The following is a 27297-nucleotide window of genomic DNA, read 5'->3' as shown; positions in this document are numbered from 1 at the left end:
AGTGAAGAGGACCTGGTAGGACACAGGTCTTACAGCCTTAGGGGCACCCTCCCTTTTAAAATTGCAGGCCCCCAGTTCTCAGCTCAGCTGACCACCTGGCCCCAGCCCAGACCTCTCTGCTTAGCCCGCATAGGCTGCAAGAGTGACAGAATGGCCCGGAATCCTCAGCTTCTCTTCCTCCTCCAGATTGCATGTCACTGGCTTAGAGGACTCGGGTACCAAAGTGGCACCTTGTATTAAAAGACTTTGCAGGGTGGGCTAGGGACCTCATCCTCCTAGTGAGCCTGGGAAGAGGGTCATGGAAAATCCCACCTGCCTTCCTATCTACAGAAGAATGCAGCAGTGGCCTTGGAGATTGACTCTGTAGCTCTGCTCCCTTGGAAACCACACAAGTGTTAATCCGTGACGAGAGCCCTGAGACTGTGCCTCGCTGGACCCAGGGCTGGAAAGAGGAGATGCGCACCTGTGGTGCCATGCAGCTCTGTGGTTCTCTGAGCACCGTGGCTCGTAGCCAGGCTTGTTCCTAATGGGGACTTAGGTAGCAATGCCTAAGATAGTGATCAGGAATTCTGGGTCCTGGTAGAGACTGGGGCAGCTTGCACACATGCCTGTGTGAGTGGCATTCTCTCAGGCATGAACAGATTCCTGAGAAGGAGTGGACACTGGCCCCGGCTGGGCAGTGGGGAGATAACTCCTGGGAAGACCACCCCATGAGGGACTCAGATGCTTGCTCCAGCCAGCTGCTGTTAGGGTATCAGAGGTCCTGTGGAATGATGCAGGTCCATCTGTCCACCTGTGGTCACAGAAGCTCTTCCATGAGGCATGGCCTGGGATCTGTAAGTTGTGTTCCTCAGAGTCACAAGAACACACACGGTTTGTCCGCAGCAGGGACATGGCTGAGCTGGAAGTGCCCAGGTGGGTCTGACTGCAGAGTTAAGGCCACCATCACATAAGGTATTGAACGAAAAGCCAAGCAGTCAGGGAGGCTTCCCTCTCCCTCACAGTGGGCATGGACAGAGGTATAAGGACCACACTCCAGAACAGCCTGCAGGGATTCTAGACATATGGTTGCAGAGACAGAGTGGCAAACCTCTCCATGATTCTCTGGGATGCCCCAGGATACCTGACTACAGAAGTCACTTGAATAGTGCCCCCCTGTATCTCCTACCAGGGAAATCAGGCATGCCTTCCATTTTCCTGACTGGTGCCCATATTCCTGCCACTCAATGACTCAGATGTCTTTGTTATCAAAGACAGGTTCCTTGGAATTTAATTAAGCCACTGAGTATTGGTAAGTCCCAGAGGCTGGGCTTGTGGGTCATGGGTATTTGGGGACTCGGATTTCAGCAGAGAATCAGCACTTCTGAGCCATCCTGGTGTGTTTGCTTCAAGCTTGAGACTTCACGTCTGCTGGGACGGCCTTCTAACTGGACAGCCCCCTTCTACACGGAGCACTGTCCTCACTCCTGTCTTTGGATATGGCTTCCCCACCATGTCAGGTCCCTGCTCCACAGTTCCCTCCATGGACCTGACCTGAATTCCAGTCATTCTGTCTGCTTCCAGGAAATCATGGTGCCGCCTATTTGCTCCAACAACTACACAGCAAGAGGCCACATCTGGCCTGCTGCCACCAGGTTACAACTCCACTCACCACAAGCTCCTCCACACAGACTCACCATCATGTCCTTCTTTTTCACTCTGTCAATCTGATGGTGAACGTTCTCCCTGCCCTGAGTTTGGGAGAGGATAGCCACATACATAGGCAGATACCCTTTGGAGATGACCCACCTCACCTGCCTAGGTTGACAGGAGCATCCCAAAGTTACTTCTCAGGGAATTTCCCCTGGAAGTGGGCTTCCAGCACCTAGTTTCCAGTGAACCTAGGGTGCGCCACCCCCATCCTACCCTCTGTGTTCTGGGGAGTCTCCAACACCTAAGGAGATGACTCTACTCTCTCCCGAGAATCGTGGGCAGTGAAGGCTCTATGGTAGTTTTCTCTATGGTAGAAGGGTACCCCTGGCCTCAGACCTCTGAACTCGGAGGCTCCGGGTACTGCTCTAACAGCCTGAGCTCTTTTGTAGGATGCCCCTACAAATTATAACAGGCAGCTTGGGCTTGCTCTCTCAGTCCTCACTCCCCCCTGGTCTGAGGCATGCCCATGCTCTGGGACTTAGGCTGTCACACCTATAAGAGTGTTGGAGCCTTCAGTTTTCCTCAAAAATCTACAATCCACATTGGCAACTCCAACTCTCTCTTGCTGGCCCCCAGCTGCAAGTCCAGCTGTGCCTGGAGCCAAAGATTGTGTTGGTTGCTCTGGCAGACAGACTCCAGAAGGACACACTCAGTCAGTCCATGGAGATTTATGTACAGAGGGCAGAGGGGGTGTCTGTATCCATCTAGGCACACAGAGTGCCTTCAGGGAGGCACACAGCAGGGGGGCAGGCCTTGCACCTATCCCCCGAGGCAGCAGCTCTCATGCCCTGGGTTTCCGCTAATTGCACTTAGATTCCTGCCATCCAGATCCATCTTTGTCCTTGGCTCTTGGAGATGCCACAGTGGGGACACTGGGGAGGCACCCCATTGTCCCGCAGAGTTCCACAGCAGAGGCTGGCCAGGTCCCCAGGCCTCTCCTTTAAGTGACTGTCAAATGTGCATAAGTTCTGTGTTCAGGCTCCGGACTTTGAATAGCTTCTTGCACTGTTGATTTTGGTTTGAGTGAGGAGGGGCACCACGGGGACTCAGGTGATTCCGAAAGCTCTCTGTTTAGCCTGCAAGATCCAGAAATAGTTTGAAGTGAAACAAAAATCCAAGGTTAAGAAGAGTGGAAAGGGCCCCAGCATATCTTCAAGCCCCTGCCATCCCGACCTCTTGATAGTTGCCCAGAGGACCTCCTCCACAACCCAGACAGAAGGAGCAGGATTTGGATAGCTCCAGCCCCAGGGTTCCATCACTGGGGCGTGATGTGAGCTGTCTCCCATACCTCAGGCCAGCCCTTTATTCTTTCTACATACAATGACCAGCTACTTTGTGCCTGGCCATGTCCCAGGCACTGGGGGATAGAAGATACTTAACCTAATCCCTTGTGGGCTAGTGTCAGAGTCAGGGACATCCCTAAGGACATTTGGTGGACCATCTAGGGATCTAGTGGGCCTCAGAGGCACCCTGGAGTTCAAGGACCTTCAGCCTAGGTTGGTTTCAAGGTCAAGACTCCAAAATTCAGAGGTTCTGGCAGATACCAGCCCAAGAATGAGCACTCAGCACTTGGAGAATGTGGAGAAGCTGAGGTCCCAAAGTAGGAATTCAGGCTGAGAGCTAGGTGCTTGGGAACAAGGCCCAAAAGCCAGGGCAGGACCAGATTCTAGGATGCCTTCATTCTTTGGGTCTCTGAATATAGTCGGACATCATAACTGGGAATTGAGCTTGAGATACAGAGGTGAGGAGCAGGGCACTACTGGCTCCTGGACACTGTGCAGTCACGTCAGAATCTGGCTTCATGAGCCACTGGCCTGTCAACCTGCTAGTCCTTGACTCTGGAAGGCCACTTGCTTTGGACCGTACAGGAGACGTACACATGGCAACAGAGCAGGAACTAAGCCAGGCTGGAGAAAGCTTTGGGAACGGGACATAAACTCCTCTGTGGATGAATGCCATGGGGCCTGTCTGTCTTAATAAGCCCCACCATGTGTCTCTACAGGAAGACCCCCCAGGGACTCAGGACCACACAGCCCCCAAGGAGTCTAAGACTCCAGAACAAAGGTTGCCTTCCAGGCACTTCATCTCCCAGAGGACACAGCACAGCCAGGGAGGAGTCAGCCTCCTCTCTCAACCAGCTTTGCATCAGCCAATGGAAAGTAAAGGATACACACCCGAGTTCTCGGCGTATGGGAGTCGTCAAGGCCACAGAATGAATGCTAGTGAGAAAAACAAAAAAAGGAACAAAAACTATAACATAAGACCAAAAGAAAACGAGGAAAAGAAAAGAAAAGAAAAAAAAAAAGACGTGAGAGATGTGGTATGGAATTCAGTGACAATCTCTTATAAGAACTATGACACTAGGGGGCAGCAGAGAGAGGGGCGGAGGGAAGCAGACTGCTTGCTCCCTTATGTGCTTGGTGGGTTATCTCTGCCCATTTATCAGGTGTCCCACCAACCCAGGCTGCCAGGTGAGATCTATGCCATGCACAGAGACTTGGGGGGAATAAAAGTGAGGCTGCACAGGGCAACACAAGGGAAGGCCCGCCCAAGGTCACAGCTGCGCTTCCCCAGTATGTTATGATGGGCAGCAACAAGAGAGGCAGCCAGGTCTGCCTGTGGACAACTTCCTACGCTGGACAACAGTCCCTACACCGTCCATTCCAAGAGATTTGTTAATACTTAAAACACTGTGTCCCTTTTACCAGTCAACTTTAGAAAAAAACACTGCTGTGAAAATAACCTTTCAAAAACACAGAAAAGTCCTATCAGTTAGTCCAAAAGAATATTTTTTTTCTTAATCTACTCGTAACTTGCCCTATTCAAAACAGAATCACCAGTCTTCAGAGGAAACATATCTGTCTGTCATCTGAGAATATTAAAAAATAGCCCCCACCAAACAAGGTCATAGTTTCCGACATTGTTTGAAGAGAAAAGTGAAAACCCCACTAATGGCTCCCACTTTCTTCTGTGGGATCTCTAGGATCGAGGGATATGAGAGGCTTCTGTAATCCTGGAGCCTTCTTGTTCTCTACATGGGGAAACTGAGGCTCAGGAGAAGGAGGGTTTGGTGAGACCACCCAATGGACTGTGAGTAAGAGTCTGGTCTTGGAAGGAGGGCTCAAACATAAGCCACAGTTGATGGGACCAAAGTGTCCCACGATCACTGGCAGGGGTGACTGGGAGGAGCTACAGGTGACAGTTATGCCCAGTGGACACCCCTAGTCATGTGGCCAGCCAGCAATCCACCAGTCAGGGTAGTCTCTCCCTCTGCATACTTGACCTGTGTCATACCCTTCTGGGAAGGTGGAGGCAGAACAGTCCACAAATCAGCTGAGAAAGTCTGAAAGACCAGGACAACAATCCAAGCGACAACCCTGTGCTTCCCCATGGAGGCACAGCCAGTGTCCTGACCAGCCTGAGTTTTGACAATATTGTATGTGTATATGTACGTGTGTTGGTGTGCATGTGGGCTCACGTGTGTGCAGGTGTGCATGCACGTGTGTAGGGCAGAGGACAACTTCAAGTTTCATTCCTTAGGCACTGTCCTCTTCGGTCTTTTGAGCCAGGATATCTCACTGGCCTAGAACTCACCAGTTAGGCCGAACTATCGGACCAGCCAGTGCCAAGACTGCCTGTCTCCACCTCCACAGCACTGGGTTGATAACTGTGCACCCACCACACCCAAATATTTTTTTGATGTGAATTACGGGGATCAAACACAGGTCTTCACATTCGCAAAGCAAGCACTTTCCCGTCTGAGCCATCTTCCAACCTCTCATTTTTAACATTTAATTGCCAACAGCCCCTGTGGCCACTTTTGGACCAGTTGTCCTATCTGGCTGTGACCCTCCCGGTGTCTCTGGACGGAAAAGCAGGCAAAGTTCACTGCCCCCCTCCCTTTAATGGATTCCTTGCTATCATCCAGGAAGGAAAAGGGACTCAATTTCACAGCAGTAAGAAGCCTCCCATTTACAGCCCCAGAATCTCAGGTTGTCCTGAGCCCAGTCATGGAGAAAAAGTGTTCTCAGTTGGTTCAACCTGACAATCTCCTTGGGATTTCCCAACAGCCCTAGAGGGATGAGGAGGGCTGGGTACCTGCCAGATGAGGACTCTAGGATCTAGGACAGTCATACAAAGGGTCCCCAGAAGGGACTCAGGGAACTGGTGGGAGAACCCAGCCACTGCCTAGACCCAGACCTCTGGCGCCCCCTGCAGACACAGTCAGCTATGCACCTGGGGACTCCATTCAGACTGAGACTGATTTCCCTGTGACTCACCTTCTCAGGGAAAAAGGAGAGAATACACCTGCCTGCCCCACACAGTCTCAAGAGGTGTTCATTCTCTCTTCCCTCCTCCATGTGTATTATTTGACAACCACCAGGAAGGCTACCCTCACTTATAAAGAGCCCAGACTCTGCCATCCAGTGACTTCCAGCGACTTGTCCCAGTTTTGTGCTTGAGAGTCCAGTTCCTTTCTCACAAGCTGGCCTGGGATGTTTCTGCCCAGAAGTGGCCTTTTTCTTTCTGGGCTTCTACATATCCCCCTTTAGGATCCAGACAGGGTCTTCTTCTCAGGCACACTAGCCTTCACACACACACACACACACACACTCAAACCAGGCTGGGTCAGAAGGGTGTCCTTACCACCCCACAGAGGTAAGGCTGACCTTACTGCCTTGCTCTGTGACATAAGCTATGCAAATATGACTTGTCCCTGAACCAGTCTGAGACCATCCCCTTCTCTGCCTCGGAGGAAGAAGTGAGTGAAATTCCATCCTTGTCCTCAAAGGATGCACGGCCGGCAGGTGTCATCACAGGGAGTGACAATGGTCTCAGCAAAGCCACCTTGCCTGTGTGGTCCTGAACTAGCCTCGAGTCTGCCTAAGGCAGCAGCACACACAGGGTGACCGCCAGCATCCACAGACACACATCTCTTCTGTGATGGCTAACACTGATCACCAACTCCATAGACTCCAGAATCACCTGGGAGACACACGCCTCGGAGCACATGTGTAAAGCGTTTTCTTGAGTGGGTTAACTGAAGTCCACAGACCTACCCTAAATGTAGGGGATACCATTGGCTGGGGTCTCAGATGGAATAAAAAGGAAAAAGTAAGGACTGGGGAGATGGCTCAGTGGGCAAAGAGCTTGCCCAAGCATGAGGGTTGGAGTTCAAATCCCCAACACCTACATGGAAGCCAGGCTGATGTGGCAGCCAGCCTGTAACCCCAGTGTTAGGGAGGAAGGGTCAGGACATCCCCCAGGGCAAGCTGGCTAGCTAGACTAGCCAGAATTGCTGAGCCCCACATCCAGCAAGAGACTCTGCCTTGGTACCTAAGGTTGAGTGTCACAGACAGATGAAGACACCTGACATCAACTCTGGCCTTCATGGGCATGCAAACAAACATGCACCCGCACCTGCACGTGCACCCACACCTGTGAACATGTATACATACACCACACACACACACACACACACACACACACACACACACACACACACACGGGGCAAGGGGAACCCAGCTGCAGTGTGGCAGCTGCTGAGGAGGCAGTATCTTTGCCTGAGAGACTGTGGGGACCTTAGATTTCTTCGAGGGATTTGGAGGATCAGAAAGCCTGAGATCCTGAGATTTAAGCCTGAAATCGTGAGATATCTGCATGTATCTCAGCCCTGAGGTCTCAGCACTCCCAGCCACCTACCTTTTCCTCCAGCTCCTTCAGCTGGCGCCTCTGCAGTTCCAGCTTGCCCTCCATCTCCCGGATTTTCTGAAACACATCAAGTCATACGTCAGAAAAAGACTCCCAAACCTGACCTTTGTCTTTTATGGTGGTCCAGCATAGAAGTCGTGAAGGATGGACACACAGGACAGCCAGTCCCCCAGAGGAACACTCTCTTCTGACTTATTACAGATGAATGGGTTTCACCTCTTTGTGAAGTCCATGAACTGTTCATGTCTGGTGCAGACAGTGTGCGCTTATACGATGATAGCTGAGCCAGGGCACCTAGGCTCCCAGCAGGACAAATATAATGGATTGGAGTGGCCTTCATCACTCACATGTCCAACATCCAGGAAGCTGGGCCTGGGGGCTGCAGGAAAGGAGAACGGCCGAGAGGTAGTGCTGGCGGCAGCCATGTTGTGTACCCATGGACACACCTCCTGGGGATGCCATGAGGTGGCTGGAGGCTCTGCAGTGTAGGGAGCATGCTTTCCAACAAAGCTTTGTGTAGCTCATCTCTACTGCTTCTCTTTCCTCAGCTGTCATCAGGGTTCTGGAACCTTCTTTCCTCTGCTCAGCATCATGTGACCCCCACAGATATAACCCGTCAAGTTCCTAGACTGATTCTCAAGCTCTTGGCCATCCCACGCCCAGCAGCAGAGAGATGCTAAGCCAGCGTGGTCCCTGTGCATCAGGCTGCAGTATAGGGAGCGTTGGAGGAAGGTGGGAGAAACGCCTTTGTTTTCTGTGTACATTTCAGCCAGTGAAAAGAACAAGTTTGCTATCTATACAGCACCTAAGTGTCCCATGTTTCCCCAGCCACCAAGGAGGGAACGCCTCCCACTCTGTGACAGGCACCCACGAGAAAAGATGCTGTGGCTACAGAACCTCCCCGCCCAGCCACTCTCCACTCACAGGGTACCTGACGTCCATCAAGTGCCAGCGGGTCATCAGGGGCCCGGGGTATACTGGAGGCACAAGACGGGGAAAGGACACTGTGGGGCCAGTACCTGCTGGGCCTGCTGAAGCAGCTCCATCCGCTCCCGCAGGATCTGGCTGTCGAACTCGCGGCTCTGACGCAGGAGTTGTCTGCGGACCCTCTCGACAGCTGCCTGGAGGTCCTCACGCTGGCTGGCACTCAGCGCCTCGCTGGCTCTCCTCCCTGGCTCCTGCTGCAGTGCATTGTACAAGGTGGCCTCCAGGTCCTGGATTTTCTGCATGGCCCAAACCACAGACAGTTGAGGTTACAAAAAGGTAGACAGTCGTCGTTATCGGGAGACAGATGTTGCTAGAGTCCACACGAGGAAGGGAGCGTCGGCATGCAGGGTCCAGGAGAGCAGCAAGTGTGTGACTTGACCAGAGGGAACGCCCCATGCTGTCCCCGTGAGGCTTACTGACCAGGGCTTCTCAACCTCCCTAATGCTGTGACCCTTTAATACAGTTCTTCATGCCGTGGTGACCCCCAGCCATAAAATTATTTTCATCGCTACTTCCTAACTGTAATTTTTCTACTGTTGTGAGTCATAATATTTTTAGAGATAGAGGTTTGGCAAAGGGGTCATGACCCACAGGTTGAGAACCTCTAGTTCAGGGTTTGACATTTTGGGGAAGTAACATCAGATCCCCTGCTGGGAACTCAACAGCTACCTTACCATGGTGCCTAGGGGCAAAGGGGAAAACTGTCTCTCTCCTGCTTCCGCAAAGCCCTTCACCCCTTGCTAAGAAACATCACAAGTCCCTCTGGTTGCTATCTGATGGAACCCATCCCACGACGAGGCAGAGCAGCCCAGAGGAGGCTCTGCAAACCCCACCATCTGCAACATTGTTCTGACCTTCTAGACAACTCCTAGCCCTGTTGGGTCATGATGACTTAGCCATAGACATTATCACCTTCTCCCCCAGGGCCATTTTGGCCCTGTGCAAGGCAGAAGGCAGACAGTGGGATTCCATACGGCCTCTGTCTGGGCTCCACATGGCACAGGAGCTTATGTGACTTCTGGCTCACCCCTCTCCATTCAGCAACCAAGTTTCTCAGAGACCCTCTGGTGGCCAGCTTCCAGACTGGCCCCCACCTCCAAACCTGGCTTCTACTGTGGGCCTGGCCTATCTCACCCACTTCTCACTCCACACCATAACTAAGGGAGACAGGCATGCATCCAATGCCTTCCCTTCCCCAGCCTGGATACAGGAGGTGAGCAGTTACTGACCAGGCTCAAAGTGAATCTGGTGCCTTATGAGAACTGTCTGGAATCGCACAAGACTGAATTCCCTCTGGGTGCATGCTGCCTGTTCTCGGCTTAGTGCGCTTTTCAGGGACGAATGTAACATCTACAGGGATCAGGATCGTCAAGGCAGGGATCTTTTCCAAGAGCCAGCCTGCCCAAGGTCCTAAGCTTGCCTGCACACGATCCTCAGAAGACAACCGGGCACCGGCTGCTCTGTGAGAGGCCCTGGTGAGCCACAGTGCTTGGTAATGGCTGGCCTCCATCCTCTCTCAGCACCACAGCTGTCCTTCTGTGCACTGCGACCCTGGGAGATCTTTAGAATCAGGACCCTCAGCTTTCCACCTAATGTACCTCCCCACGGGGCAACTAAGTTCTTGCAGCTTCCCTGAGGGGTGTCCTTCGGAGCTGTTAAACATGCTTGGGAGGCAGTGCTGGACAGCGGGGGTGTGCTCTTCATGGCTGTTTACAAAGACCAAAACCGGATGAGGTTGAGGAGGAATCAAAATGAAGAAACAGGCAGATGATCCAGAGCACAGATGAGCATGTCTTCATTGCCCTCCATCACGTGATAAGAAACAGGCGTGACAGGGGAAGATGCTGCTTGATGGTGAGCGTTGGCCATCCACTTGACTTGTGAAACACCAGGGGATCAGAGAATCCCATCTCTGGGTGTCTGTGACGGCATTGCCAGAGACGCAGTCCTGGGGGGTCTGACCTCATCAATGGGATAATTCCCCGGATGGGCTCCTAATATGATGGCATTACTGAGAGGTGGTGGCAGGGAGGAGGTGGGACCAGGCTGGAGGAAGTAAGTGTCTAGGGGCAGGTTCTTCCCGCTATATCTTGCCTTGGCCCTTTCCTATGCCTCCTTTTCTCTGCTTCCTGGCCCCTATGACATGAACTGTTTTGTTTCGGCACCTTGAAGTTAGGAGCCAAGGGAAATCCTTCCTGTAAAATGGTCGGGTTTTCCGTCTCGGTGATGCGAAAAGCCACCAACGCAGCCGTGTCTTGTAAGATCCACTTCTGCAGGAGTTGCCTCCGAGCTATCACAGTGATGTGGGCTAGCCTCTGCCTCCATGTCTCCTCACCCACCCTGCATGTCTTAACTACAATCTGGGCAAAGGTTCGCTTGAGCTTTGTAGAAGATGCCAGCTGCCTCCTACACAGAGTAGCACCGACTCTCCCTCCACCATGGGGGCATCTTGGAAATGTCCACAACCTCACTCGAGACTCCCCCACCCACAAGGAAGAACAGCTTTTAGTGCCAGGGACTTGGGGCTTTGAGTGTAAGGTCATCTGAACCTGAACCTCAAACTCCAGGAAGCCCAGACTCTTTTGAGAACCCCACAGTGTTTCACGGGACTTTAAAACTCTCCCCATTTGCTCTGGTGCATCTGGCACATCTGGCACATCTGGCCACCGCTCGCTGCCTCACTCTCTGTTCTTTTAGGACCATCTCCTTTTCCTACCTATGAGGAAATCTGCTTTTGGACTTTTTTTTTTTTTGAGGCAGGTCTGGGATTCACTACATAGTGGAGGATGACTCTGAACTTCTGATCCTCCTGCCTCCACCTGTGTGCTGGGATTACAGACAGGTGCCATCATGTCTGGCTTACGCTGTACTGGGGATTGAACGGGCTTTATGTATGCCAGGGCAAGTACTCGACTGACTGAGCTACATCACCAGCCCCCTTGGAATTTTAAGGATAAACATTTATGATTCAAAAAGCATATATAAAAGCCTTTTCTCATTCAGCTCGAATGACTGCTAGTTTAGCAAACTAGTTTGGAAAAAAAACCCTCAAGTTCACGGACTCTATGTAAAAACCACAGCTCATCTGGACCACCCGACTGCTTGCTGGTCATTCTAGCCATGGGTGCAGAGGGCACAGCATTGTGCCCTGAGGTCTGGTGTGCTGCCTGCAGGAAGCAGCCTCTAAGGCTGAGAGGAGAAAGGCAAAGTGTCAAACCCACTTCTGGTCCTACCAGGTAGGCCTGGTCGAGGGCTTCCTTCCTGTAGTCCAGTTCCTGCTCCAGGTAGCCCTTCTGCTTGCTGAACAAGTCCTAGAAGAGAGGAAGCACCGTGAGGAGCCCGGCCAGAGCAAGTCAAGAGCAGGGAGGCTCTGAATCTACCCACTAGTGACTCAGGGCTGGGGGATAGGGAGCCCTCCACTGCCTTGTGTCAACTCCCTGCAGAACCCTCGCTGCCCTGACCTGCCTGGACTGTCCATGAGAACCTTGATCTCTTCTTGGGTATCTGGTAACAAGAAGGGGATCTCACATGCAGCATACATCACAGCTCACATCCCAGGAGTCCCAAGTCCCTGTGCTGTGGCCTGGGGCCTCCGAAGACTGTCTTTATACTTCTCAGGTGCAGCTCATCCCCTGTGCCAGGCTGTGCCCCATGGATCTCACTGTTAAACACTCCCTCCCGAAGCCCTCTGGTTCCCTCTCCAGAGGCCTCATCTGAGTAGACTGCATTTCCCATTCTACACCCATGAGGGCTTAGAGCCAGAACTCACATTGCAGCCCCTGTATTTTATAGATGAGGAAACAGAAGGCCAAGGAGACCTGTGCCACATCCATGGTACCAATGATGAAAGGGGTGACTAGAAACCCAGGTTCCGAGCCCTGTCTAGGGCTCTCCCGACACCAGGTGCTGCTTTGGCTCTGTGTGACAGCCCTCTCCTTTACTAAGCTCTCAAGTGAACTCGGAATACAAACTGGTCTTAGATGGTTTCAAAGCCAGGTCTTCTAGAATGGCTTCGCTCACCTCCCTGGGTTGAGGACAATGTCTCCCCTAAGTAGGGCTGCTCATGGGCATAACATTCCTCATGGCCGCAATCCAGCCAGGTTTGCATTAAAGTACCCAGTATACGGCCAGGCGATGGTGGCACATGCCTTTAATCCCAGCACTTGGGAGGCAGAGCCAGGCAGATCTCTGTGAGTTTGAGGCCAGCCTGGTCTACAGAGCGAGATCCAGGACAGGTACCAAAACTGCCCAGAGAAACCCTATCTTGAAAAAACAAAACAAAACAAAAAAGTACCCTGTATACAATCAAAGAACACCAACTTCAGGTCCCCAAGCTGTCCTGCAAAGACTCCAGCTGTATGGGTGTCCGCCGAGACCCCCAGATAAGCACCTGTATGTCATGCTGTGTCTCTAACCTTCTCAAGCTGCACACATGTGACCCAAAGCCTGTGAGCCCAGGATTGGGCACAATGTCAGAAATAAGTGCTCAGTTGAAAACTGGGTGAGCAGGAAAGGAAGAGAATGAAGATGTCTCAGAGGACCCACAAGGGCTGAAGAACTACAATGATGCTGAGCCTCCCCCAAAGTCAAACACCTGAGTTCTCCCTTCTGCCCCCTGCCCCAGGTGCTGGAATCTTTACCTTCTCCTTCTCCAGGTCCATCATCTTCTGGGTGAGGGCAGCCTCTGTTCCTTCTATCTGCTTCAGCCACTAGAAAACAACAGTACAGGAAGACGTAGGCAAGTGAGCAGGGGCACGGGGTGGGGGGGGTTCAGAGAGACTGGGCCTTGTAGCCTATACAGGTATTTGCTCATATGAGGAGTGATGCACATTCACAGAGCTGTGTGTGTACATGGCTGTGGCTGTGTGTGCACCATCAGGGCTGTGTTTAAGTAGGTGCATGGGTGGGCAGGAGCTGGAAGGCCTTGTGTCATCCATGTGACCCCTGCTGACCCTATCATGCCCATCCCAGGGGAAGGCAGCAACTCTATTTTTCAGGTGATGACATGAAGGCTGTGTTGTCTCTTGTCCAAAGTCACACAGCTGTGGACTGGGGGTATACTACCCAGCTTGCAGGACTGGGAAGCCACTCCCGTGATACTCCCAAGGTGTGCTGTGAGAGCAAGATGCGGGAAGGAGCTAGATACATGCATGTAGGGTGGAGATACAAGGGTATGAAAGTGGACAAGAGCCAGGAGGACCCTCAGACATGCCAGTGACCACATGAGGCACACACCTGATGGCTACAATATATCCTATCTTAGGTCTGGGCAGATGTTGGTACACAGTGTGTCCCTGTCACTAGGTGAACTTTGGGGATGGGTAAGAGTGTCAAAGAAACCCAGGAGTATTCTGGTTACTCTGATTTGACATTGAATATGAATGATGACTTTGACCTTCTAGTTGTGACACCCTGCAATCTGGCCTGGTGACCTCATGCCTCTTTCCAGACTGAGGTTCCCATAGCTTCCCAGGACTCACTGATTTCTTCCTCCTCTGGCCACAGCTCTGAGGTCCAACTTAACCACCCTGAACTGTTGCTGCTCCGGAGTCCTGCCTCTGCCTTCACTCTTCTTCTCAGCCCTCAAGAGCCTCACGCAGTCCAGACACTCCATGCTGTGTTTTATGCTCTTTTCTCGTTTTTCAGACCCACCACACTCCCTCCCCATGATCGCCACCCAGATCGGAGCCCCACCCAGTGCCTAGTCCATGCCTGACCCCACCAGGGCCCCCAAACCCATCCTGCCTGCAGGAGCTTTTCTGTTCCTGTTCAAGCACACATCCTCTACTCCTGACGACACAGACAAGGCCAACACAGCCCCCACTGAGGATCATGTGGTCACTCCACAGGCTCTGCTGCCCCCCTCAAAGCCTGAGCCTGGCCAGGCATGGTGGTGCACATCTTTAATTCTGGCACTCAGAAGGCAGAGGCAAGCAGATTGCTGTGATTTTGAAGCCAACTTTGTCTACACAGTGAGTTCTAGGCCAGCCAGGACTGTACAGTTCCCTGTCCCCTCACAAAAGCCACCTGCACCTTAGTTGTCTGAAAATGCACTTGGCTCCTCAGACAGAAAGAGCCGTCTTTCACCTCAGGGCCTTCATGCATGCTGTGCAGACATCGGTGACTCTAACCTCAGCACACCAGCCCCAGGCCTTTGCCAAGCTAACGTCTACTCAGCTCACCAGTCTCAAGCTAGCTCTATCTTCTCCTCCAGGAAGCCCATACTGCTTCCTGAGGCCACAGGGTCATCTTATCCTGGTGCTCACATGGTGATCCGATCACTCATTTCAACTTCCATCAGCCCCACCCAAAGGTGGCAACCAGCAGAGCCAAGCACAGAGTAGGTGGCATATAAATATCTGTGGGGTGGAGGAAGTCTGGCATGGATATGGGTGGAAGGGGTTAAGGAGGTGTGAATGTCACGGTCAGAGAACCTCCCACAATATTAAGGTCAGCGTGGCCCTGAGCAGCCCCGTGTGGCCAGCGGCAGACGGATACCAAGCCAGCTCCTCCTCACACCACTTGTGTAGCTTCTTGTGAAAAGGATGAATGCTTCTTTGAGGAATCGAAAATGTGCTTTTAATAGCCTGATGTGAGCATGAAATAATTTTTGAAAGGGGAGGAGCAATTTCCAGTCTTGAACGGCACGTGCCCTTTCAGGACCATGGACAGTAGCAAGGTAGGCGCCAAGGCTGGGTCCTCAGCTGCTGAATGGAGTTTCTGTCACAGACCTCACACTCTCTTGGGGGTGGGTACTCCCAGGAGGGAGACTGCTCTGGTTGGACAGGAGGGAGGGGAGCATGGCCACTGGGAATGCTCCAGAAACTGGATGTCCTATGAGCATATACAATTCAAACAAGTCATCTCTCTGCATCCTATGCCAGGGATCGTCAGGAGCAGAGCCTGGGGCCCCTCTGCAGCTGGTGGCTACTCTCCCCTCTCCCCACACTGATTTGGGGCCAATCCAGAAAGCTTAATGGTGGCTGAAGGCCTAGTTAAGCCTCATCCTCTGACCCATGGCTTACAGAGAGAACATACCATAGTGGGGTGTTTGTTTGTTTTGGTTTTTAAAGTATTTTTCATCTTCCTGAGCTCTGTACCTACTTTTCAAAGGGTTTTGAACTTGAGGGAGAAGAGGCATGCCTGACTGAGAATCATAGATGAGCCACAGCCCCTTTACATCTTAAAATGGAGCCTCTCTGTGGGCTCAAATTTGGGCCAAGGTTAAGTATGATGTGGCTGTCAGCCTTGTGCTCAGTTAGTCAGATCAGAGTGAGTCTGATGGGACTTGTCTGCAGCCCAGAGCTTGAGCAAGCTTCTGAGGGGACAGGAGAAAGACACACACAGGGGGCAGGAGGAGAGGGGCTGCTTGATGTGAGACCATAACAGGAACATAGGACCACCTGACCACACTGGCATACACTTCGCCTACACACCGAGAAATGGCCTTAGTGCTGCTAAGAGAGAGCTGGGCTGGGGCTCACTGGGTACTGAGTGACAGCTGTTGGTTTTTGTTGGTCTATTTGTTTTGTTTTAAGTAAAGTAGGTTGAGTGTGGAAGGATTCCTGGGATCCCTAACCAAGTTCTCTTACATTCATACTGAAGGCACTGCTGTGAAAACCATCCTCTCTGTAGTCATTGGTCCCTCCCTGCACTCAACCATCCCTGTTTTAGTACTAAGATATCCACATCTCAGGGCACCTCCAAGTCCCAGGTCGAGAAGACTATACCCGTTGCCCAGCTATCCTGCCAGCATTCTCAGAGGTCTCATGACCGAGCTCCCACCCAGCTCCAACCCCTAGTCTTGAACATTTTCTCTAAGCTGGAAGAAGATAAACAGATAATACCCACACTGGATTGACTTCAGTTCACAGACAATTGGCTCAATCGGTGTCTTGGCAGAGCCAAGTCTGAGGAGAACATAGCTGAAGGCCAGTCTCCGGCCAGCTGCTTCTTGTGCACTCAGAGTTCCACCCACAGATATCAGCCATGGAACCCCTGCTTTCTCCTACTCTCCTGGGGCATTGAGGGGTTGGCATCCAGGCAGCCAGTATCATTCTCTAGGGCTTAGGACACAAAGTGGAACACCGGGTAGGACAGTGTAGTGAGGTGATGGCAGCCAGTAGCAGACAGGTATCAGCTCGCCAGAAGCTGGCGAAGGTGAGCAGAGTGCAAGCAAGAGGTGGGCAAGGGATGGCAAAGCAGAGAGTAGCTGATGCCAGACAGGCCCCATTTCTTCCTCTGTAAGAGAATGCAAGAGGCTGGGGGACCCTAAGGTGCTAGGGTACTGGACTTGGCACAGCTGCTTGGACGGGTGTGGAAAGCAGTGTCTTGGAGATTGTGCTACCTGAAGCTTGTTCCCAGTAAGGTCCCCACCTTCCACAATGGCAGCTCTGTCTAGGGGGACACTCCAGGAGCTGGAGAACCAGTACCTACCGTGGGCCACTATCCTATCCCTCTGTGAGCCAGCCACCCAAGCCACAGACTGTTCCTACTATGCCCATCAGCTCCTGAGAACCCAGAATAGCAAATGATGAAGTCAAGACTCAAACTAGACGAGGCCTCCCTGGTAGCAAGGGAGCTTACAAATGTGGCCTCTCCTCCTTCTCCAGAGACTCGCCAGGCACTGGGCACCAACAGGCTATGTGAATGTAGAACACACATATGTATCGTTAGTCAGCATTTAGGTGACTCTATATGGCCTCTGTTATGAGGGGCAGGAAAACCACATTTGATTTTGCCAATGACAAGGGTCATATACTGAATCTGCCTAGCACTGTGGCAGACACTTGCTCCCCAGGGACTGCCAGCCAGCCAAGGGCGACTCACTGACCCACCATTCACTGGAGAAAGCAAACTTGGCCAGGTAAGCGGCAGAAGCAGAAAGTCCTGAGTTCCATACACCTATCACCCTTCCCAACCATGGGCATTGCACTACCATAGTGTCTCATCTCAATGTTTTGTGTCCTTTACTTGGCTGGGGGTTGGGGAGAAAACTGTATTTTAAGTGCCCTTCTGAAGATCATGGAAGGAATTCAACCAAGATCATTAAGACTTCATCATTCCAAAAGCGGCTTTTCAGAGTCTGACTTGAGTGGAAGGGAAAGATCTGCAGGAAGAACGCTATTGCAAGCATGCTAAAGAGCTGTGTGCATCTCAATATCCTAGTCACACTGTAGGGAGCATGTAAGTCAGGATGTATTCTTTAAAAAAACAGCCAAAATTTAATATCTTTAATACACAAAGCATATACAGAAAGAACAGTTACAACAAATGCTTACATGATGGATGGATGGATGGATGGATGGATGGATGGATGGATGGGCAAATGAATGAACAAATCCAACAGAAATCCTTCAAAAGAAATGCAGTTACACTTCACAAGGAAGAAGAAAATGCACAAGGCACACTGGAACCTTCAAACACAACACAGTGGTAATTACCTATTTCCCATGGTTTTGTTCCTAGTAAAAGCCATGTTGAGTGTGGAAATCAACCTTATGCCAAAGCTTCAGGTTATGGCTCCAGAAACTAATTTGACTCTACCAAACCCCTCACAAGTGGTCTTACTATCTGGCCCAAATTCCTATTCCAGAATGCACGCTATAGGCAAGCTCTCCAGTGCATATAGACACGTGTTGTGGAGGTGTCTCCCAGTGCGCACCAGCAAATAGGAAAGGGTGGGCACTCCCTGGACGCTGAGTTACTAAGGGTTGATGAGGTTCTCCGTGGGTAACTGTGATGGGATGACAGTGCCATATGAATTCGTATTCGTGAGCCACTTTAAATGGCTTAGAAAGCAGGAGAGGAATACAGCATGTTAACTAAGCCAAAAAAAAGAATGGACATGGGAGAAACTAGGAGGAAATAAAGCAAACATCATAGCTTGTTTCCTTCGTGGGGGGTGGGGAGGCACTCCTCCTGGGTTTTGAGGCCTTCTGCAGTGAGCATGTGTGGTGCTCCATCCTGAACACGCAAAGGCATGCATGTGTACATGCAGACGCAGACTGACCCACACACATGCTTCCAAATAAAGCGACACACCAATGTACAGTTTCTGATATGGTGCTGGATGCTGGGACAGGATATGAGCACAAGGATACTGTTGTGTGTCTACCTTTTCACACAGGGCAAGCACAGTTCCCGCTTGGATTACTGCAACCTGCTCTTCATTTCTCAAATTCTACAACACAAAAAATGGGCAAGGGCGTTGACACCGGGTTCTGAGTCTATGGCAGACAGTCAGCGCCAAGCCCTTCTGGGGCACACCCCGACGATCAGCCCCCACTCAACAACAGGGATCAGCCATCTGAGGCAGAGAGCTCCAGTCCCTCTAGGTGGAGACAGTTCAGAGTGACACCAAGGTTTGGGGACATAGTGCCTCATTAAAGACAATCTCTATGGAAGGCAAAGAAATCACCTTTTGACTTCAGCAATCTTGAGCAGTGGGACCTTTTTTTTCTGTGTATCAATTAGTCTTTAGGCTTGTTGGTCCCCTGTTCACTCACAGATTGTAAGGCTGTCCTCACTTCGAAACCCCACTCTGACAAATACAGACCCAACCACCCACACAGGCACACGGCCATACAAAAGCCTTCCGTTGTCCTACTCCGATCTCTTAAAGAAAAGTTAAAACAAGACAAAGTCACACAGAACACCCCCGATCAAAACAAGAACACGAAACCGGAAACCGATCGCTCATAGTTACCCCGTTATCGCCAAGGATATCTAAGTTCTTCATAAGTTCAGAGATATTCACACCCTGGAAAAGATTTCCAACATTCATTCTCATGTGAACTGCAGATACAATCCACACCTATTCTAGAGCTGCGGCTCACAGGCCTCCTTCGGTTCTGATGGCACAGCGGGGGCCCAACCTCGGGCTCTGCTGAAGCAGGTAGGGAAGGCGTCGCTGTGGTTCATATATGGAGATTCACTCCAGCACAACCCTGCTTTCTGGGCTCATGGGAAGCGGAGGACTCTGCCTGTGGGGTCTAGTGGGGCTCCAGGCCTGTGGCCAACCATGGTCACCATCAGCAAAGCCCTCATTATGGGATGGGCACTGTGCAAAAAAGAGACAGCCAGTGGCTAGTCTGGGTTTATAGTCCGCCTGTAGGTGGGCAGAGTGAAGGGTGACCCTCGGTGACCCTTCCAACTAGCTCTCTGTCTTTCAACACAGCAGCACAAGGCTCTGTCCCTGACCTGCCGATGCAACCCCTCTTCACCACCACACCAGGCACTCAGCCCGCCCCTGAATGTCAGGTCCGTGGGGGCATACCCCACCCCCCAAGCATGCTACCTTTACTCCTTCCTGGTGACAGAACAGCTGGAGAGCGCTGCTGTTGTTCTCGGGGAAGGTGGTGATTTGGAGGTTAAAGGCTGGCGACCTCCGCTCTCTCTCCTGGGGAAAAGACGTGGTTTAAAGACAGAACTCGACTGTGCTATTCACCACTTGCCATTTTCCCAAGTTATCAGCAAAAAATCCACCATAGTCCAGTTGGCTAAGGTGGAACTACACAGCACACATCTTGATCACACAGTCCTGGTATGGAACATGTGGTGTCTTCTTGCCTTTCCAGGGCTAGTGGCCTCTTGGCACACTTCACTTCCCGCCTACTGCTGGGGAGAAACAAGTAATAGGGTCCCACAGGTCTGCCTGTTGCAATCCAAACCCCAGAATTTTCAAAGATGAGGCTTGATCAAAACAAAGCATCAAATTCCATAGAGAACAGAAGCCAGCCACCATGGTAGATCATTCTAGGCTGGGTATATCATGATCCCATCTGAAGTCCAGGCTACCTCACAAGGCATGTGCCCATGGAGGCTTAAGAAAGCTGAGTCTGAGGTTCCCTGCTACTGAGGGGCAGAACTGGGCCCGCTTCTGACTCCCCTTGCTTCCCATAATGGGTGACTCAGCTCACAGACTTTCTTTAGTTTGGTTTGGTTCTTTTATCCACACTAACAAGACTCAAGATCACTCTCCAGCCAGCCCCCCACCTCAGATTTATGATTAGATGTCCCAGAAGAGACATTCATCAGCCACCCCCCCGTGTGAGCACTTTGTAAAAGGTCTGAGGGAGCCTCATTGCTTAAAGGGATTACAGCATGTTGGCATAATGGTACCCTAGTCTCCAGCCCATTTTCTACATGGAGCTGGCTTTCAGCCTGACAAAGCAGATGAGTCATGACCAGTTAGCACAGAAAAACCCTCTCACAATTTTGCCTCAAATCAAGCTGCTGTGGAGCTGGGGAGGAGCTGAAATTAAGTAACAAGAACTTACAGACCTAGGACACCTTCATAATCCAACCAAGAGAAGTAACAGAGATTGGTGTGAATAGACAACACGCCTTAACACATTGCCCCTGTGTGAGTGAGGCTGGAGGGAGGGGGAAGGGGCTCTTCAGTGAGTTTCCAGGAGAGCTCAAGCTGGCTCACCTCACTTTGCACCGTTCCATGAGCCAAGAAGGTTACAACCGTCTACTCCCACACACATCGGCCACCAGAGTATGTACTTATTCAGGAGGCTTTTCATAGAAAAGAGGGGATCAGGACAGCCTATATTTTGTATGAACAATGTCATGAAACTGCTTCCCAGTGGTTCTGAAGGCTGTGGGAAAGCTCACAGCGAAGGGTTTGTGGAAGGCATTCTCACAGTGGTGGGGTACTAAGCATGACCTCACGGCTTCTGATTTCTGATGAACGACTAAATGCTGGAGCTGAGGGACGCAGCGACACCGGAAGGTGAAAGCCACTCAGCCCACCCTTGCCAGCAGGAGGACAAGGCTGGCTCGCAGAGAGAGCTTCCACCACAAAGGAAGGAAAACAAAACCAGAGGAACCAGAGACAGCGCAGGCGCCCACGTGGATGGAGAGCCACACATGCAAAGGTGTCGGCTGGAGAAGCAGGGCAGTGTTAGAAGAGCCTTGTGGAGACGAGTCACACACGGAAAGACGTTTAAGATGCCAATGACTTTGAAACAGAAACACGAGGGGAGGATGAGGGGGCCGTGAGAGCCAAGCAATACCGTCACACACACAGGATGCAGGAGTTTGGCAGGAAGCGACAAATCCCTCAGTGTTCCCCCAGAGTCCTACTCACTGCCCTGTGGAGTTCCCAGAGGGACACGGTTTCTATTAAGTGCAGTGTCTGGGAGTTTTCAGTTGCAATTTGAATCACAGATAATTTTAGTTCAAATGGCTGCCGAGCCCAGGTCTGCATTTACTGAAGAAGTCTGAGTGAAGTAGCGGGTTCACACCTGTGTAAATACATCCTCCTGCCTGCCTCCACTTACCTTCCGTTCACTTTGGCAGGCAGAAAATGGGCCCACACTGCTGTTAAACACAGCAGGGATCAAGAGCCGGCTGGGTCAGAGCCCTGCTATCTCAGGAGAGGCCTGCTGCTGCATGCAAGATCAAAGGCGTGTTCTCCATTGCAACAGTGCTCCTGTCTGGGGCCGCGGAAGGCACACCCAGCGACTGTGCATGCAGGAACGTAGTTATGGAAATGAAACACAAATAAAAAAGGCAAAATATTGCAAAAACAACTTATTTTATTAAGTGCAAAACAAGCGGTAGGCAATAAATAGATTGCTCTGGTACAAGTCCACAGACGTCGCGAGCATCCTCCCCAGGACACGTTAAGGCAGTGAAGTTATCCCGAACATACAGATTTTTTTAAAAAGAAGAAGAAGAAGGAAAGAACAGAGGGAGGAAGGAGAGAAACGGTAACACGTCCCTTCACGCATGCTTGGAAATGGCAGGGAGCTTTACACGAATTTCAGTTTGGGCTCAAAGAGAATGTCTGCTCCGTTTGAGAGCTTACAACAGATAGAGTCTCTTACTTCGAGTTCTAGCACTCTGAATTCTAACAGCTCGTTCTGGTCCTTGGCGTCTTGCATTTCACTCTTTAGCTGGTTCTCCTCCATCTCCAGCCTGTAAATCTGAGGCAAAGACACCTTGACATTAACGGTCTCCGTGGTTGCCCCCACGTCCCCGGGGGTCCCCCGACTAGGAGCCAACTTTAGTGAGTGGCCTGAGAGAAGTGGACAGCTGGTTACCAAGGGAAGGGGCAGGGCTGGCCGCAAGTCCATTTGCTGGTGAGCCTGGCATGAGGGAGAGATGCTGGGCTGGCTTCGCCTCCTTAGCACCAAGCCTGGACCAGGACATTAGAAGCTCCTTATATTTTTGCTGAACAAATGAGTGACAGGGAACTGAGGCTTGGGGCTATCAAATCCCTCCCTGAGGCCAATGTCAGAGAACCAACAGTACAGTGTGGGTGTTTCAGCTCCCAGAACCCTCCAGGCCCTTTCAAGCCAGGCCTCAGCATCAGCTGCGGTCAGCTGCAGGTACCATGGGGGCTTTAGGTCTCCGACTCCCCCACAAAGTTCTTAGAACTCTGATCACCCTGAGAGCACAGACCAGCCTGGGGAGAGCTTCCAGTGCCCAGAGCCCATGAACCACAGGGATGCAGGTCAGATCTGCTTTGACCCTCGGTTTCCAACCAAGGAGGGTAACAGTAGTGTCCACAACCAAGCATCAGTGAGGAGCTACCAAGACAACATGTATTCTCCATCCTCCTATCAGATGACCAAAGAAGGACTCTCTTGTGGGTGGTCTCAGCCTCAGGAGACCCTGGTAAACACTGGGTTTCCTGTGTGGCTTGTAGAACTGAGGCCAGAGCCACTAAAGTCTCCCTGACACACAGGGCCCCACTAAGCAACCAAGTTCAGTCACACCTCGATACCTGAATGAGAATAAGGCCAGGGCAGGCCACACAACAGAGCTGGGCCGGACCCAGGCTGCCTTTAAGGGAGATGGGCCTGGCTGGCTTAGCCCTGGGCTTTCAGGATGCTGAAGACCCAGGGTCCACCCTAGGTGCTCTTCTGTTGGCATGGAGTGTGCAGAGGGGACGAGCCTACTGATCACCCAGCTAAAATACACTGGATGTTGGGAGACAGGGAATAGGGATGACTGGAAATAGGCGTGGGAAGTGGAGGGGGAGGTTCAAACTGCTCTAAAAGGGTACTGGGATCATGTGGCGCAACTTGGCATCTACTTTAACAATAACTGAACTGACCCAACCAAGCCAGAAAAGCTAATCTCAATGCCAGGGCACAATCAGGCAGATGACCTTGCAGTTTCAGGAAGGTCTATGGTGACAGGGCAAGGGATGTCGGTTCCCAATACAAAGGCTGACCCAGCTGAGGGGGCCTGAGGGCCTGCCTCAGACTCTGTCTGCCTCCCCGAGGAACAGGACATCTCTGGATCCCAAATCAACAGCAAAGGGAGCTGGGAAAGCCCAACGCTGTTTTAGGAGGCACCCTCCAGGTTCTAAGACCTGTCCCAGAGGATAGACCTTCAGTCCGGCCCTGACTGTAGTGGGGACGACCCCTCTCCTGTGAGAACCACCGAGTCATGGGGCTCTGGTCTTGGTTGTATACTGAGAGTTCAGGGCAGGTTGGTGGCCTCTGTGGTTCAGGGCCTGAGGCTCTGGCCCAAACATACCTTCTCCAGCAAGTCCTGGTTTGTCCTCATGAGTACCTGCTTCTCCTCTACCCATGCAGAGTCCTGTAGGAAATACAGGGTGTTTATTCGTTGGTTCCAATGTTGGTGGCTTAACCAACACCCAGGGAAGAAAAGGTCACAGACATGGACAGAGGCTGTGTGACTTCATTGCCCCTCTAAACCTTTACACGTAGGCAAAAGCAACAGCATGTTTGTGAGGAGTCCTTCTCCCCCAGCTCTCTCCCCATCAAGGTCCCCTGGGCAATCATAGGACACTGCTCCATGGTGGCTGAGTCGGCACCCTAAAGGACTTTCTACTGCTCCACTCCCATGCAGTCTGTTAGAACACAGCGCAGCCTGTGCCCTGACACCGTGGCATCCTCAGTGCTACGCCAGAGCCACAAACACTGGCTCTCCCTCATCAGGGTCAGGCTGGAGGAGGAAGAGTACAGGAGGCAAGGGAGTCTTCTCCAGCTCCTCCCTCTGACCCTGCTCAGCCACTGAGCTGGGACTGGACCAGGGTCTGACCCCTCCACTCTACCTCCCCACCCCCCACTCCACGGGGGCCAGGCTAGCCTCACTCAGCGCTAGAATTCCACGATGCTCACAAGCCAATGCTGACCTAGGATTTGACCAGCAGGTGTGGAACATCCAGAAGACATTTGAGTCACCTGCCGGGGGCCTTCTACCTAACACCCTGCTGTGCGGCTTTGCATGTATGTTTGTGTGGCTGTGAGTCCCTGAAAGAACAGTGTTATGTCCCTCCATATTCCTCTCTGTGGCAGACTGCTCAAAGGGATGGCTGCAACCTTTGCCCCATGTCGGTATGTACAATTTTACAGTGTCTCTGGTCCTCCAAAGGGATGGAATTGTTACTCCAACCTTCACACCAGACTACCAGATGAAGAAACCAGACTACCTCCTCAAGGAGGGAGACCAGACCATGAATGGCAAGTGAGGTCGTGTAAGGCCTCCCATTCCCAGTTGACCCACCTGGTTCCCTGAAGCCCAGGAGAGACCAACAGAACACCCGTTTGCAGAGCCCAGTCCAGAGAAACAATCCACAGATCTCACAGCAAGTCAAACCTGCTATTTTAAGCAAGTAAGTGTGGGGGCAGTTTGTTACACACCAACAGCTAACTGATAAGTTAGCCGAGCCTGGTACGGGGACAAGGGCTCCGGTAAGCATGTGCTGACTTAATCGCAATTTGTTTTGTCCTAAACCAGCCCCTTCCCTTTACACACACACACACACACACACACACACACACACACACACACACACACACATGCATGCACGCACTCGCACACACATAGTATTAGCATGGGAGGCAACATCAGCCACAGCCCGTGAGCTCAGCCTAGAAGAGGGAAACTGAGGCCAGCGGAAAATTAGAATGGGAGCTTGGGAAAGCCTCCTCATCTCATGGCTCTCTGCCAGCCCACTCCTGACTCTCCCACATCCTCATTTTGTGGGTGAGGGAACTGAGGCTCACAGCCTATGAAGTGTGTCTAAGTCACACAAGCAAGGGGCAGAACCAGTGCTCGGCTCCAGGCTGCGTTCTCTGTGCCTCTCCTGCCTTCAGGGCACCAGCAAGGCTGCGACTCCCAGCACCCACACCCGGGGGTCGGGTGCCCACACTCTTCTGACTTGGTCCCTTCATGAAGGCCACTGCAGTAGCTTCTGGGGAGCATATACAGACTCAGTTCACTGGCACTCTGCCTCTATTTCTACCTCACCTGCAGTCCTCAGCCTTCCCCACGACCTCCCCACCAGGGTTAGGTTAGTCAGAGCTGGCGCTAAGCCACTGGGTCTACAGCCTGCACTGTCCCCAACCTCAGAACTTCTTCCAGTCCCTTTCCTTCTCACTGGTCTCCCCCAGTCTCACTGATTCCCCGTCAACCCTAGACTCTCCCCTTAGACCTCTCCACACCCCTTAGCCCCTGACAGAAGGCAGGAGCAAGGACCCTATGGACACCCATGCCTGTGTACATGCCTCAGCACTTCATAGGCCAGTGGGGCCATGTGACTGGTTTGGGCCAGTGAACTATGCTGAGGCAGTGACAGTCACCTCAACTGGCAGACAGGAAATGAGTCCTAAGTAGAGCTGTTCCAAGATGGTGTAGCCAGCGCTGAGTCCCTAGGGAACCCTATAAAGTAGAAGACCCTCTGCCCACAACAGGCAGCAACCAGAAAGGCCTAGGGGTTGCCTCCCTATCCTCCTGTCCACTAGGCCTAGCCTCATCAAATCAGAGAGGGCGCCCACGAAGGTGACCAATCCAGACTCTCCTATGGCAAAGTCACAGCCTGAGCCTGTTGCTATGGGCCCTGGCAAGTGGTCCACAGCACTTCAATTATACACAGGCCATTCAAATCTTGACAGAAAACAGCAGCTTTTCCTCAGGCTCCAGTCAAAAGAGCTCCTGGCCACGTCTCAGCACTAGGGCACTAGGAGTCGCCTTCTGATTCCATGTATTTGGCAAACAAAGAAAAGCCAGGCAGGCTTGTGGGACATACTATGACTGTGGCAACACATTCTCTTCCTGGGGTCACAGTGATTCCTCCACGGAACCTCCTCCTATCCCCAGCACACCAAAGATTCCATCGGACCCCAGGGACACCGTAGGGACGGAACCATGAGGAGCACGGAGCGCATGCCCTTCCTGCTTACCTGTCCCTTCTCAACCAGCAGCTTCTCCAAGTCCTCGATTTTGGCCTGGCACCTCAGCAGGTCAGCCTGAAGCTGCTCCCGAGTCTGGAAGGGAAAAGACCAGGAAGGGAGCAAGTCACTTACAGAGGTGACACAGAGGTAAAGAATCAGGCTGCCCACCAGACAATGCCTGGACACCACGAGAGTTTGGGGGCAGGAGGGGCCTGTTGCACACATGCTCACATCAAGCTACTTGAGGACTCTGAAGTTCATCTACAGCTGCACCATCAGGTGAGAACTAAGGGGTCATGGGAGGTGATGGCCTAACTCCCTCAGTATCAGACAATCAAAGGACACCACCCTTTTCTGGAATGCGCTATACAAAACTGAAGGTCTCAGGATCCCAAGGCCAGCTCTGACAGGGTCATTGTTTTCTCATTCAGCAGGCATCCAGCTGCTGACAGCTGTTCCACTTGCTTGGCAGCCTGATGGGGTTCTCTGTCACGTGCAGCAAAGACTGGAACCTAACACCTCATGGACTAGGCAAGTCATATACGTAAGGGAAGCCATGGATCAGCTGACCCCACCGCAGGAAGCAGCAGCAGAGACTGGACAAGTGCAGGCACTAACCTAGCCCTGAGCCCTGGGAGGCACAGCCCTGGGCGACACAGGGAATCGGAAGACCCAGATGTGCCCCGCTTTCCAGAACCCACACTTGGTGTGTTGACCCAGTTCTACAACCCTGGCCCTC

General features: G+C 52.0%; 1 protein-coding gene across 3 annotated transcripts in view; it reads right to left on the bottom strand.

The window, feature by feature from the left end:
- Nucleotides 1-2344: 2344 nt before the first annotated feature.
- The window catches only part of Jakmip1 (janus kinase and microtubule interacting protein 1), a 100290-nt gene continuing 75337 nt past the window's right edge, over nucleotides 2345-27297 (bottom strand). Inside the window, exons 11-21 of one of the 3 annotated variants that reach the window (XM_059275774.1) lie at nucleotides 26568-26651; nucleotides 23896-23958; nucleotides 22233-22331; nucleotides 19691-19792; nucleotides 19100-19153; nucleotides 13032-13100; nucleotides 11625-11702; nucleotides 8424-8627; nucleotides 7396-7461; nucleotides 3867-3911; nucleotides 2345-2768 (exon numbers count right to left, since the gene is read on the bottom strand). In XM_059275774.1, coding sequence (XP_059131757.1) covers nucleotides 2739-2768; nucleotides 3867-3911; nucleotides 7396-7461; nucleotides 8424-8627; nucleotides 11625-11702; nucleotides 13032-13100; nucleotides 19100-19153; nucleotides 19691-19792; nucleotides 22233-22331; nucleotides 23896-23958; nucleotides 26568-26651 — 894 coding nt within the window. In that variant the 3' untranslated portion in view covers nucleotides 2345-2738. Of the gene's footprint in view, nucleotides 2769-3866; nucleotides 3912-7395; nucleotides 7462-8423; nucleotides 8628-11624; nucleotides 11703-13031; nucleotides 13101-18036; nucleotides 18575-19099; nucleotides 19154-19690; nucleotides 19793-22232; nucleotides 22332-23895; nucleotides 23959-26567; nucleotides 26652-27297 lie in introns of those variants that run through there. The other 2 variants (XM_059275776.1, XM_059275777.1) reach the window with 2 other exon arrangements.

This window comes from Peromyscus eremicus, chromosome 10, assembly GCF_949786415.1.
Source record: "Peromyscus eremicus chromosome 10, PerEre_H2_v1, whole genome shotgun sequence".
Classification (NCBI taxonomy): Eukaryota; Metazoa; Chordata; class Mammalia; order Rodentia; family Cricetidae; genus Peromyscus; species Peromyscus eremicus.
The sequence above is the reverse complement of the archived record's forward strand: the minus strand, read 5'-3'. Positions and strand labels throughout refer to the sequence as shown.